General features: G+C 34.5%; 1 protein-coding gene across 1 annotated transcript in view; it reads right to left on the bottom strand.

Annotated features, from left to right (window-relative positions):
- Window positions 1-14,791, bottom strand: part of LOC128983456 (uncharacterized) — a 67,929-nt gene that overhangs the window by 17,827 nt on the left and 35,311 nt on the right. The window contains exons 2-5 of the mRNA XM_054402755.1: window positions 5,041-5,236; window positions 2,981-4,381; window positions 2,601-2,711; window positions 417-573 (exon numbers count right to left, since the gene is read on the bottom strand). Of these exons, the coding sequence (XP_054258730.1) occupies window positions 417-573; window positions 2,601-2,711; window positions 2,981-4,381; window positions 5,041-5,190 (1,819 nt within the window). The 5' untranslated portion in view covers window positions 5,191-5,236. The remainder of the gene's footprint in view (window positions 1-416; window positions 574-2,600; window positions 2,712-2,980; window positions 4,382-5,040; window positions 5,237-14,791) is intronic.

The following is a 14,791-nucleotide window of genomic DNA, read 5'->3' as shown; positions in this document are numbered from 1 at the left end:
TTCTTACCCTCGGAAGTGCTTTTAACTTGGCCAACTGTGCTAAAAAAATTGGTCAACAAGCTTTAAAATAAAATGAGTTTACTTTTTTAGATGAAAATGCCGAACATTTATCACACAATAAGTGCTCTTATGTAAGTGCTCTCATGATAATCTACGGCCACACGGGCATTATTTTCACTCACAAATGCAGCGAGAAAAGATTTAAAAAAATATGAGCAGCTTTAAATATAATGGGTAATGCCATACACACAGTGTGTGCTGCTAAAATTTTTCGTGTGTTTTCACACAGTGTTTGTGCGTTGTTAAAGTTTGTCTGTGTATTGTTTGAGTTTTGTTAACAAGTTTTAACACCAGTCGAATTTGCTAAGAGAGAATAATTAACATTTTTGTGGATATGTCGGGTATTTTAGGCTGACCTGGTAGAGGTGCAGAGTTTGAGAGAGTTTCATGACTGAGAGACATGCTGCGTCGGGCCTCATGCTCAGGTGTCTGTGAGCCATCATTGGGCAGAGGACTGCAGCTGGCGGCTCTTTGTCTTCCAGGAGGACTCGGCTCTGGCGTAGTCATCTCACCCTACAGCAATAGGGCAAATGCTAACTAATAACAATTATAGTGAAAAGAATGATAGAGTGAAAATTTAAAAACGTACGTTTTCATGTCCCTGGCCTTTTACTTCGTAGATACTGGATTTGTAGTTTATTATTATGTGTTTTAATATTTTTTGGGACGGGGGCAACATGTTACACACATTTATTTGGTTTTAAATAGGTTCTAGGTATTTTTTTCGTATTTTTAAAGTCTCAAAATTCACGACCATGACGTGTCCCTAGGGTACATTTTCCAACTTTCACGCTGTTTTTAGACTAATTATTCATGCCGAAATATATAAAGCCATATTTTTATGTCATCAATGGTTATTAAACTTACAAAAAAGGAGCATATTATAATTTTATTGTCATTGCAGACTGACTACCACGACAAAATAAGTCTGTCCCTCAATTTGGCGTCACGACCATTTGGCAAAAATTTTCAACTTTGGAGCACGACAGTGGCAAGCCTGGCGTCGATGGAGTCAGTTGGTTTTAGAGACTAGTTCGGGGTGTACGTCAGGATTGTAGTGCCGGTCGTTTTGAGTTGAAAGGAGGAATTACAAGATTAATAAAGGAAAGAATGTGTGTTTTGTAATTTTGGTGTGTCCATGACCGTACGTAGTCATTCGATGAAGTAGACATGGTGTTAATTTTTGTTTATAAGATATTTCAATTGCTAGATTAACCTAGAAGTCCACTTTGTATCCTCGAACATGAGGTGCAGGGCTACCGCCAGAACAGAGCCAAATAACACGTAATTTCACGACCAAAGTTTCACGACCATCGCGGTTTTTTTCACGACCAATCCAGCCTTATGGATTATAGTGTGTTTGGTCGTGACAATAACTTAAATATAATTGTAATTTGAACAGTTTAGTTCAATTGAAACACTTATTTTTATTATAACTAACAGTATAATTGAAGGATTGTTTAGAAAGATTTAGATTATTTCAGAAAATTCACGACCGTACCGCTTGTCCCTGACCATCACGTTTATGATTTCTATCATAAAAATTTCAAAAATTAAAATATCGTCATATTCCAATGTTTTATACACAAAAGAAGCACACCTCTGTACAAACATAACGATTTTTCGGGTCTCAGGTAAGTTTTTTCGGAGTTATACAAACTTAGAAAGATTTTATTGGCTTTTTTTCAACTTTTTGAGTTTTTTTATTTTTTTCTAGAAAGACCATATATACTAAAAGCTCAGTGACCTTTTTATCGTATAATGGTCATAAAAGTAAGTTTGTTTATAGCAAAACATAGTTATAAAAATAATATTAACTATTTTTAATATTCATTTAAACGTCTGTTATGGTCGTGACAAGATTTTGTGTTTTTCCACTAAAGATGCTCTTTTTTTAAAAAAATACCAGAGATATTGCGTTACCATGGACATTTTATGAAACTTCAAATGTTAATGAAATAAAAATAATAATAAAAGTTTTGAAAAAATGGGAAAAAAATTTGCAAAGTGCTTTTCCTGAAAACGTACGTTTTTAAATTTTCACTCGATAATGAATTTTAATAAACCTTATTGATTTAAAATTGTGTTGAATTGAAAAGGGAAGTATAACAGAGTTCTGTTAATCCAAACCAATTGTTGGGAAGCAAAAGGTAAAACTGGCTTCAAAGTAAAAAAAAAAAAAAAACTTGTGTTTTGATATACAAACTGTGTCTATTCAATGGGGGACCAAAGAAAATCAAGAATAGTGTTTTTTAAGAAGTGTTTGTTTGTACAAGTTTTTTATACTCCACAAGCATTCCAAGCTCACAAGCATTCAGCAGATTTCTTAGGCAATCAATAACTGAGGGGGTGAACTCGGAAAAAAGACTCTCTAGAGGCACTTGTTGAGTAACTGCCTTTTTCTGTATTTTGTGGGTGTCACGGTTACCCTCACAAAAAAAGCTATTTTTAAATGGGTCAAGGCTCTTTAATAATCCACCATTTTCAGTATCAAGGTATTCATATTGTCCAATTCCAGATTAGGGATGTTTAATTAGTACCTTTGGAGGACTCTCCCCGAGGGGAGGTTGTGGAGCCTGGCGCTTGGTGATGAGACTATGCCTCGAAGCAGGGGAGAGGTTGGGATCCTGATGTCCACCTTCATCCAGGGCCTGCAAAGACAACATGTAGTGTTACATAACAGAATGTATTTCACTTGGCAGATTAAAATTTATTTTCAGTGACACTAACAAACTTATTAAGTCTTAATATCAGGGTTGTGTCTGAAATTGTTCATTACAATGTGTAAAATGGATAAGATTACACAGTTTTTCATGTTTTAAAACTTGATAATAGCAACAAAAACTAAAAACATATATATAGATAATATAGGAAATTAATTTTCAAAGTTATATAACGATAGTCAAATCTTATAGCTTACCAAATCTTTTGGTGGGCTCTTGTCCCTCATCTTGGGTTTTGTTGGAAGTTTTGGTTTATCTTTGGTGAGGTTGTGTAGGAAGGATGGTCGAGGTAGGGGATCCGTCAGGAGGGGGGGAGGAGTAGTAGGTAGCTCTGGGGGAGGTTCATCAGTGTCATCAGAGTCAGCTCTGCCATCAGGTTCTCCTGCCATTTCTCTACTCTCAGCAGGCACTCCATCTATCAGCAGAACTTCATCCTTGACAAGAGGTGATGGGTTGTCGTCAAATAGGCTACCATCTACTTTCATTTGCTTTGGTTCATTCTCTTTCCCATCTCCTTGGCTGATGGAACTCGTGTTTGTTTCAATACAATCTAGTGATTTCATTCTTGTCAACTGTAAATCAGATTGTATACCGAATTCCTTCTTCAAGAGTTTACTGCTAAAGAGACCGTTAGCGATATTTTTTACATTATTATGTTGAAAGCTTGATTTTAACTTTATTGTATCTTTTGCTTTGCTAAAAGTACTGTTGTTAGATTTCAGGTCACTTCCTAATTTTTTATAAATGCTTTCTGAGATTGCAATTTCATCGTCAGGGCTATCTGGCCCGATCTGATAATATCTCTTAGTCTTTACTTGCTCATGAGATTTGGTTAAAGTTGTACCTCTTGTAATATGACTGCGCTTTCCTTCTATCAAAGAACTTAATCTAGTTTCAGCACTTCGTTCAGTCTTATTTATACTGTCCTCAATCTTGCTGTCCACTAAACTATCTGCTATATGTACACTATCCTCACAGTTGAGCTTACTATCAACAAATATATTATTTACATGTGGAATTTCAGGCAAAGATATACTACATTTTACGCTTGGAGAGCCAACATCGTCATACAACATTTCAGTCTTAATACTATTGGTTTCTGACTTGAGTTTTGGAAGGGCAGCATTTGCACTTGGATTGGACAAGTTAAGAGAGTCTGTGGCATCATGAAGAAGATTATTTAAATGAGTTTTTCGACTCACAGCCAAGGGTGTTGATGTTGCCGTGGACCCAAAAGGTTGAACTGAAACTAAAAGTGTTTGCTTCTTACCGTCGGAAGTACTTTTAACTTGGCCAAGTTTCAAAGAGGTGGCTGTTTGTTTTTTAGTTTTTTCCTCTTCTTTTGTCGGCCCATTGAGAAGGTTAGCTGGATCCTTATTAAATTCAGTGTTAGATTCTGTAAGTTCTTGGAATTTTTTATACTCTTCTTCATCTGCTGGATTTTCTTCATACGCCCCATTTTCATTAGGACTTGGTAATTCTTCTTCTTCATAATCGGATAACTCATCACCTCCATAGCCGATGATTTGAGATTCCTCATTAGGAAAATGCACTTTAAATGCGGAAACATTCTTCCTTATGACTCCTTTCAAAATACCCTGAAACAAAACACATAAAATTAAATACAAAGAATGTTACTGCAATCAGCAGTGTTCTCCACCTAAGTATTTTCCATTCATGAGGAAAGAGGGGGGAGGGGGTTAGCAGTCCATTCATTACCTACTCTACTTAAGGGAGGAGGGGTCATTATCTTAACTTACCTTATAAAATCGTGTTAAACCTTGTTAAAATTGAACATAACTAAAACAGACAAAAAACAATGTAATCCATCAAATTCAAATATTTAAAAAATCTTGTAGGTCAATGCAGAAGGGACTACTGTATTATTTATTAAATTAACATTGAGTTGTTAAGCATTGTGTGCAAGACAGGAAATGTACTCAGCTTCTGAGCAATAGTAAGGTGTTTAAATAATTAAGACTTGGGGGTTTTTAACGCAGCTTCAAGTTTGAAGCTGCACTTTTAAATATTAGCAGTCTTCTTCACCCCTTTTTTGTTTACTAAACCTCCTCCTATTGGTCTAAAAAAAAAAACTTGAAAAGTTTTGTGTCAATTCTAAGAAAAAAACATTTCAACCTCTTATTATTTCAAGGTGTTTCAGCTGTATCATAAATTACCCACTCTAAAGAGAAACTTGAAATCAATGCCATAAAATATTTGTAAGCTGTTGATTGGCCTATAAGTAGCAGCTACGTACGGGTGGTGGAGGCAGTTTGGTGATCTCTTTGAGGTTAGCCAGGTAGCGAGCTCGATTGTCAACCACAGGCGCATGGTCCTCCTTGCCCTTGAAGCAGTTTGAGCACAAGTCTCTCTTCCAAGCATTCTGGACGAATCGAGGACAAGACATGACTACAGCAGTGCGATCATGGCTCTCCGAAAGCAACAGGAACAACCTGTGTAAATATATCTTATATTATTAAGAATAAGAATAAGAATACATTTATTGTCATTTTTTGTCAATTTACATTGCTATATAAACAATGTCAAAGGACAAAAGAAATACATTAAAATGCAGTATAAAAGGAAAGAGTACAATGTACTTGTCAGGCTAAACGATAAAACATCACAATTAACAATTAACAACAAATGAATATAAACTATGAAAATTAATAATAAATAAATTACAACTATTTACCAAAGCATCACTGGATCAAAGCTCATCTTCTATATATTAATTTGAAACTGTTTTTTTTGTCACAGCTATTTTGAGAGAACGGCTGGGCGTAGAAACCTAGGAGGATTAAACATTAATGTTTAATCCTCCTAGGTAGAAACTCGGTAGGGGTGTCTAAATAAAGGTCTTGGGCTGTAGATGAGCCATCAAAAGAGAAACATGGTGAATTCCCTTGGGGCTCTGCCCCCGTGGCCCTTAAATTCCCATCCCATGTTATTCTTATGGAGGAAAACGGGGTTTTTGTCACAGCTAATTTGAAAGAACGGCTGGGCGTAGAAACTTGGTAGGGGTCTCTAAAGAAAGGTCTTGGTCTGCAGACGAGCCATCAAAAGAGGAAAGAGGTAAATACCCTTGGGGCTCCGCCCCAGAGGCCTTTAAAGTTGCCTATTCAGATTTGTTTACATTACGACCATATGCATAATTCTACACTACTGTCTAATGCAACAGCTGTTAATATTTAAATTGTGATTTATTGAATTATTTGTCAAAATGAAGTACAGTATTTGCAATGGATTTTTCTGATTTTAAAATTGATTTTTCCTACAGTTACCCGACAAAGTTGGCTTCCGTGTACTGTTTATAGTACAGAAAGCTGCGAATTGCTGCATATTTATACTTTGCCGTACGGTTTATACTTTGTCGTACGGTTTATACTTTGCCGCACATCAGGATTCCAACGAAACAAGACAAAACAGCGTGGTTCTATTATGCACGTAATCCGTGTACGCTTGGAAATAGGTTGGCAACACTTAAAGATAATAATACTATGAGCAGCTGTTTGACTATTATAACTACGATTTAACCTGTCATTTCGTGTTTATAGTTTAGGTATTTCTGAACTTACTGGACTTTTCTTTTAAACGTTTTTAAAACATTCCTACGATCTTAATAAACAAGAAAATACCTTTAAAGCATTTTTTAGGCGCGGAAACCACTTCAAATTACAAAAACATACGGAACTATATTCTCAAAACGCGGAGCACATTTCTTGCCGAGGAAAATAGCGGAGTGATACGGACCGCGGGTACTACTTTCTCTAGGGCACCATTTGTGTTGCCAGCTGAACCTAAAAACGTGTTGTATAGTGTTTGAAAGACTAATTATTTATATGCTTTATAGTGACTGTAGGAAAAATATAATGTGTAACACGAGTGAAAAAGGCCTTTGCTGCACTCGAGATCATTCCGCACTCGCCTGCGGCTCGTGCGTAAACATTGCTCTCGTGTGCAGCAAAGTGCCACTTTCACCACTAGTTACACAAATAACTATTTCTCTGCATCGTATCATGTTTTGCAATATAATGTTCTATTACCAAATCAGTGGAAAATCCTAATATCACAGTAATTTTTGAAATTATTTCTTATAGAGTTAACTTATATCTATATTGTATTGGTTGGTTTCTGCCGTTTTTACCACTTCTTGGAGATTGTACGTAGGTGATATTCTTTGGCATATTGCATCCGTAGACGAAACTTGGGTTGGTGTAATTATTACAATGGAAAAGAGCGAGAAATCCTGGACAATTTGATATAGGCTAAAAATAAAACTGAATTAGCACTGTGCTACTTTCTTGAGCAATCATTGAAATAACCGATTTGCAAACAATGGAAACATAGAAAAAGTCATAGAACACAACCAAGTAGAAGAAATAGAAATAATGGTTTTTTACACTAAAAACACTAAAAAACAAGATTAGCTTTTTGAAAAAAGATAAGATATTTACAAAAGATTTTGATTATATCTAACTGTTGTGTATATCGTGAGTATTTCCATAATCTTTGAGTCGCCTGTAATGCTTTGCAATTGCTCGAATTCGAGCAACAGGTACACTTTAGTCTATATATAAAGCCAAAAGTACCCATAAACTTTTGAGAAAACTACAAGTCACACCCCCATAAACCATATACTTAAAATGTTCGTCATGACGAAAAACCTTGCGCAAAACTATCCATTATTTCATTAATTGCCCTTTAAGGTCGTAATTCCTTTCTAAAGGGAACTTTCCATATACCTAATGTTAAAAATACCTCAGCTGTACTTATTTGTTTGTTATTCTTTCAATTTATTACCTTATTAAAATCAGGTGTGATTATTTGTTTGTTTTACTGTATTTTGTTTATTTCAGGTTAACTTAACCAATCAATAGTTTTTTATGAAGCCAAACGGGGTGAAGCCCGTGGGTAACAGCTAGTTAATATTAAGTTAAAATCTGTATGCTAAAAAGTCATCAAGAGAATAAAACGCTTTATTTATAAACCAGCTTGACAGTTTTGATTTAAACGAATGGATTTCAAGGTTTCTGATCTGTCTGGTGGCAATTAATTGAAGCACTTGATTTGTAGGTATTTGTGGCTGATTATTGTTTTCCGCAATCTAAAAAAGGGTGGGACAATATCTTGTGCCCTTCTAGTGTTATAATTATGAACTTTGTCAAAACATACATAATCACTCTGGTTTTCCTTTACATATACAAGATTTTGAAATATGAAAATGCAAGGGACAGTCATTATATTGTAATCAATAAAACATTGCTAACAGTCATCTTGATAAGGTAAATTGGCCAAAATCCTTACTGCTTTTCTTTGCCAAGCAAAAACATGGATAGCACCTCTACTATTTCCCCAGAGCATTGCGGCATACAGCAAATGAGAATGAAAATCACTATTTAATAACATATTTCTACCAACACATTGTTGTAGCTTACGTAGCAAAAACAGGCCCTTTAAAGTTTTGAAACTACTGAGTTGGTGTGAGATTCCCATGTAAGCTTCTGATCTAAAGTGACCCCTAGTAATTGAACAGGCTTACAATCTTCCTCGGAGTCTAATTTTTTCAAAGTAAAACAGATTGTTTCAGTCTTGTTGGCATTGACTGTACACTGATTATTTACACATTTTGTCTGAGCAAACACTTGTACACTTTCTTAGGAGAGAGTTTTATCAGTAAAACAACCCAATACTGTTAGAAGGTTTGTTGACAGAATTCCACAAAATACTTTCTCTTAGTGTCTTAGTTCATGTTCAAATACAGAGAGAGATGATCTTAAATCAACATAGGAAGGATGATATTTGAAGTTTGTGGGAGAACCACTTATTTGGAGTGGTTTACAGTATGTTCCACACAATTAAGGAAACGACACTCTTATGAATTAATTGTTATTACAAATATAAAAATTTAACTCACTTCTTTGAATGAAATTCCATAAAAAATAATTAAAAATGTTAAACACACAGTGACTTACTTATTTAAACTCTTAATAATTGGTGTGAGATCATGTACATGCGGGTGAATGAAGCTTTCACGCCTGCTCTAGTGCTCCACACAACACAGGGCCAAGCACACACATTCTCACCACAGCTGTTAAATTGAGCTGTTCATTAGTCATACTTTCTACTCAACATCACACAATACACTTGCACGAATCTGTTTATTAACTGGTTAATTGATTTCAGCTCAGTATCACATTGCCCTGATTCTCTTACCCTCCATGTAGTTCATTAATAAAATCAACTTTCATTTTCATTTTTGTCAACAGATTTGAAGTAATAGCGTGTGTAAATTTAAGTTGAAATATTCAATTGAATTGCTAATATAGTAGTTTTTAAACTGACTTTTCTGGATTCAACTATCACTTCTGAAAAATGTATCTGATGTCGACAGGTTAGATTTCATCATCATAAACAAGGTAAACCAAATTAACAATTTAGTTAATAAGTTAAGTTGAGGTACGAAATAAATATGGAAAATAGGTAGTTTGTTTACATTTATTTGCACACCACTTCTAATATATTTACAGTGTTATTTTTTCAAAATTTAGTATATAGTAATACCATTAATAACCCCAGCTAATTGAAACTACAAATTACCTGAAGTAGGCTTTAATTTGCTAAAATAAAATAAAACTTAACATAGGTACTAGAAGTAGGGTAGAAACAAAAAAAATGAGAAAAGAAAGCATTTAGCATTAATTTAATAAAAAAAGTAGAGAAAGAACGGGGAAGAAACATGGTATCAAGTTATGCTCTACACATATTGAGAATGGTCATTATGGTGCCTACGTGGCTGGTAAACATATTTGGGCCATGAAGGAATCAAAACTAATGTGGTATGTAACTAATTTATTCAATTACACACTAAATTCAAGATACAGAAATAACTTATGAATAAATAATTATGAATGAAATAAATAATTATGAGAGTAAAGTTCAGTTAGGAGTCTGAAAGTGGAAGTGTATTCCATTCAAGGATGACTGGACCAAAAACAATTCAACCATCCTGACAAAGAGAAACGATTCTGCAAATACTTGAGCTACCAAGTCGTATCATTGTCTCATTATGGATTGCCGACCAACAAAAACAAAGTTCCGACAAGACAAACGAGAGGAAAGTAGAGAAGTGAGTCTTGTAGAGGAATGGGACCGCGTCTCGTTGTCCCTCCGTCTCGTTGTCCCTCCGTCTACTTGTACCTCGAGGCCTAGGGACAACTAGTCGTAGGTACAACTAGACGTAGGTACAAGTAGACGGTGGCTCACCCGACTAGTTGTACCTGCAGATTTTTAGGAGGTACAACTAGACGTAGGTACAAGTAGACGTAGGTACAACTAGACGTGTATCCCACCGACAAGTAGTATCACCTAGCTTGTACGGATGCGACCAGTTGTCCCTACGACTAGTAGTCCCTACGACTAGTAGTCTCTACGACTAGTGGTCCCTCCGTCTAGTAGTCCCTACGTCTAGTTGTACCTACGCGTATTTTGCGTCCTTATAGTCTAGTTGTATCTATCCTTCAATTCGTTACCCTGTTTAATTGATTACTGCACGAGTACTTTTTAATAATACCCTTAATTAAATCAGGAACTGCAGTGTTCCGAGTCGTAGAGTATGATTGGCAAATATTTTTCACCGCAATACGATGTTTTAGTAGTTTTACAGACGTTAATTGGAGGCTGAAAGCTACGCATTGCTGTCCAGGGTCGAAATGGCAGCTATAGTTGTGATTAAAATTTTCCAGCCCTAGTACCAAAAATCGCTTATTTAATTAAAACATTTATATATATCATTAAATATACAAGCAGTATATCCCTAATGAATTGCAACAGACCACTGCCCAGCAATTATGTATTACTATTTTTGCTGATTCCTTTAAATATTTTTTCACATAACCTTAAAGTATTTGCATTGTATGTGTGCATATCCTATAGTTTACAATGGATTTCCCAGTGATCAATGAACAATGAAGTGTACAATGAAGTTGAGGTCCAGCGGTTGAAAACTCGACAAAAACTATGCAATGTACTACACATACTTCTCCATTTAACATACACTGTAAATAATAAATGTGATTGGAATATGTTCCATTTGTTTTGATTTTATTTTCATAATTAGTTGTTATTTCGTCACCAGCATAGCAACCCGTTAAACCCATGTTAGTTTTAAACATTTGTAATTCTTTTTTTATGTCTTTTTAGCCTATTTTAATTTATAAAGGCATTCTGTAGATCGACAGGAAAATACATTTCCACCGATATGCGGATATTTTCTCTGTGATGTTCACGAGCTGATAAAAAGGTTGTAAAGAAACATGCTTGCCTACTTTATTGATATATTTTCTCAGTTTTGTATAGTTTGGTGAAAAACAGCAATCGTGCCACGGACCGATTTCATCTTCGTCTCGAACTTAAAAATGATCCCGAGCTGAAAAAAGTCATTTTCGGCCCTAGGTACGAAATATACTCTTAAACTATCGTAGGATCGGTGAATACTAAACTCTATCTTGGAATTGCATACACTCGCTCCTATCTTTAAGTTTACGTTGTTGCCATACAATAAATGTATAAATAAACACAAAAATTCACAAGTTTTGTTGTAAGTACCTATATCATGTATAAATAAAAACATACAATAGCATCATGTGTAAGTGTATTCTGTAAAACTTTAAACAAATATTAGTAAAATAGTTTTCAGGTAAACTATTGTTGAATGAATTAGTTTTAAGTTGTTAAATTAACCTCGACCCGTGCTATATGTTTAATGGAGTTTGTCCGGAAAAATACCATAGTAAAATTAAATCAAATAAATAAAATCAAAAGCAATTCATAACAAAAGAATAATAGATACAGAATGAACGTAATTTCTGAAAATCGACAGGGCCCACATATGCGAAGCCTGTGCGTGGGGACCAAGTTGACTCAATAATTGGCAATTTGTCATAGTCTTGTAACATAATTAAATACCACTACTATAATTATCAATACATTTTCAAAGGAGAAACAAACGTCCGATTATTTCTAGGCAGCCACAACAGATAACTTTAGAAAACTACATTATAAGAATTAGAACAACTCGAAAATTAAATTGTTAACATGATTTGTTTAGCCTAACGAAGAAAATCATGAAAACCAAATTTAACTCCCATAAGAAAAACATGGGGAGCAATTTCGTTTACGTATAAGCCGAGTGAGATACAGTAATAGAAAAATATACGCCGATGCTTGATGGCAAATCTGTGCGTGCATACCTTTAATTTGAGACCTCAATAATAAAAATGGTCGGGTAGCAGAGCCAAACGAATAACCCATTTTCTTAAATTTATAAGATTATTTAATTATTTATTTATTTTACTTGACTGTTAATACCAAAGCAAAAGCCTCAACTTCGTGTAGATATTATGCGTCCGGATTACGAATAAACATAAAACAATCTTACACCAATTTACCAATAAGTTTAATAAACCAAAATTGCACATACTCCGGACAGATTTCTTATAAAGAGATGCTATGACAATATGATCAAATCTCTATTTAATATCGTTTAGGTTACAGCACAAAACAAACATATAAAACATAAATGTAAAACATAAAACATAAATGTACAGTACATAAATAGCGTAATTGTTACAATAAATTAACAATGATCATTTGTTAAATTAATCAGTTCAATGTTATTTATATAATACGACCATAAAGATCGGCGTATGTCTCTCGTGTTTATTAGGACAATAACACAATATACCTTATTGTTGATTCAGGAACACGCCATGAACAGCTATTTCTGAGAAAGGTGAACGAAATACCTGTTGTAAAATGCAGCTAAAGACATCTGCTACAACGTATTTGACTTATTGTTTAATATAAGCAAAACCATATAGATTCAGTACTTGGAAAGGTAAAGGAAATATTTTGTAAACAGCGTACAGAATGTCCCGTTAATCCCCACACGTTACTCCGAATGGACTTCATTTGTAAATTCTTAGAGTTTCCTTTCACAACAATCCATTCCAGTTATTGGGGTGTTGGGTCAGCCCTCTATCGCGTAGTTGCGAGAAAGTGATTGACCTCCAATCAACCTAAATATTGTTTTGATTTTACGTAGTACTGTGGTAGTTGCTAAAAAAAAAAACTCTTTCACTCACAGTATTAAACATTTTCAAAAAAATGTTGATTATATCAAACTGTTATGAACAGTGTGATTTTTTATTAATAACATAAGCTTTTAGTTGAGTATTTTAAACTCCTTGAATGACAAAAGTTTTAATGTAAAACAGATCTATAATCTGATGTACGCTGCCCAACAAAGACGTTATTTATTTATTAGTTTTGAAATAATTCCTGGTAATACACATAGCTTAAAAATTAGTCGATTTCGAGAAACAGGTACACTACATTATAGTGCAAACAAAACGTAAATAACACTTAGATTTTCAATCCATTACTGATTTTAAACTGATTTTAAGTCTAAATCTACACAGGCAACGTAACTTATGAAATACTCTTAGTTTATGAAGGCTTGGCATAAAAAGTCTTGTAAAGTGCCATTCTTGTGTGTTCTCTGGTTAGGAAACTAGCCTTAATATTTAGTTGTTTATGATATAAGCGGTCTGATTCATACCTACAGTGTATTCAGGTTTTGGACTGGCTAGGCCTATATACAAATATGCATGAGTGTTCGATGTCATCATTAGCGTTGGAATGTTTACCTAAAAAAAATGTCGTAGTAGAGGGTGATAGTGTAAATCATAGCTGTTCCCTGGTCCATCGGCCGGTGCCTCGAGGGGTAATGACCGACGGACTAGGGATAGAGCTGATGACTCATCCGGTCATATGAACATCGATATATTAACTATTATAATACTATTTAATAGTAACTAGGTGAAACCCGTCGAAATCGACGGTTACTTTCAAGGATTACGTTAATTCACCTAACTGCAATAAATTGGATAAAATATAGGCTACATATTTTGAGAATTTAGCATTGTTTAAAGAATAATAAGTGTAAAAACAATATTGATATTAATTGCGTTAGTCGCCAAATTCGGTTGATAATTCAATGAATAAAATATTCCCCTTACCGTACGACATCGGAGTTATTATTAGTATGTTATCTGGTATCTCTTCCTTTGGAAGAACCTTTAAATAGTATTAAAATCGTATTGGTGGATCTTTTGTAGTTAAACACTTCCGTGATTTCATCAGTGTAATATGATTTTATTTGAAAAGAAAACTTTTTTGGGAAGACATATTCGAAGGGAGGTATATCCGTTACAGTGTAAGTTTGATTTTTCCTTCGTCACGTCGCGTCAGTTCATATCTTACTTCTGTGCCAACGAATGCACCCTCTAGCTTACTTTTGAGAAATTTATTTTGAGGTTACTGTTGAAGCTGGAATTTCTTGACATGGGGGATGTCAGTTAGTTGTCTCAGCCTTATCAATAACATAAAGTTGTCAATATAATCTCTCTACGGAATGTTAGGTGTAGTGTAATACTTGAAGTGAAGTTGGATTTTATTCTTGAACTGTTAGGGGCCTCCTAGTTCATACGGCCTTTTGACTTTATTGGCAGCAAATAATGCAAATGACATAGCAATGGGACATTTCCAAAAACAAAAAATACTGTAAATTGGCTGTTACGTATACATTGACGTTTAAATATTGTTAATCAACGTATTTTATAAAGGATTATGTGATCTAGTTTAAATGGAATATGACCTTTCTGTCATGACAGTAGCTGCATAAATAGTATTTTCTCTCTGTACCATATCTTACAGCCAACATATCGTGTTATTTTCAATAATGTTACCAACCCAGTGCGCCAAAGTTCGTAATATAGGAAGGTGCAAATAATTTGTCAAGATAGGTACCATTTTAGGCAATGTTTCTATGTTTGGATTTTATTGGACATGATAAGAGCAGATATTTGTACATAAATATTTGATATGTGTAGAATAATATGATAAAATTTAGGCAAAAGTGGTGAAAAAGGCAGACACCATCCAGT

Source organism: Macrosteles quadrilineatus, unplaced genomic scaffold, assembly GCF_028750875.1.
Source record: "Macrosteles quadrilineatus isolate MER2022 unplaced genomic scaffold, UCM_ALF_1.0 Scaffold_1__1_contigs__length_201487025, whole genome shotgun sequence".
Lineage (NCBI taxonomy): Eukaryota > Metazoa > Arthropoda > Insecta > Hemiptera > Cicadellidae > Macrosteles > Macrosteles quadrilineatus.
Note: the sequence above shows the minus strand (reverse complement) of the source record. Positions and strands in the feature narration are given on the sequence as shown.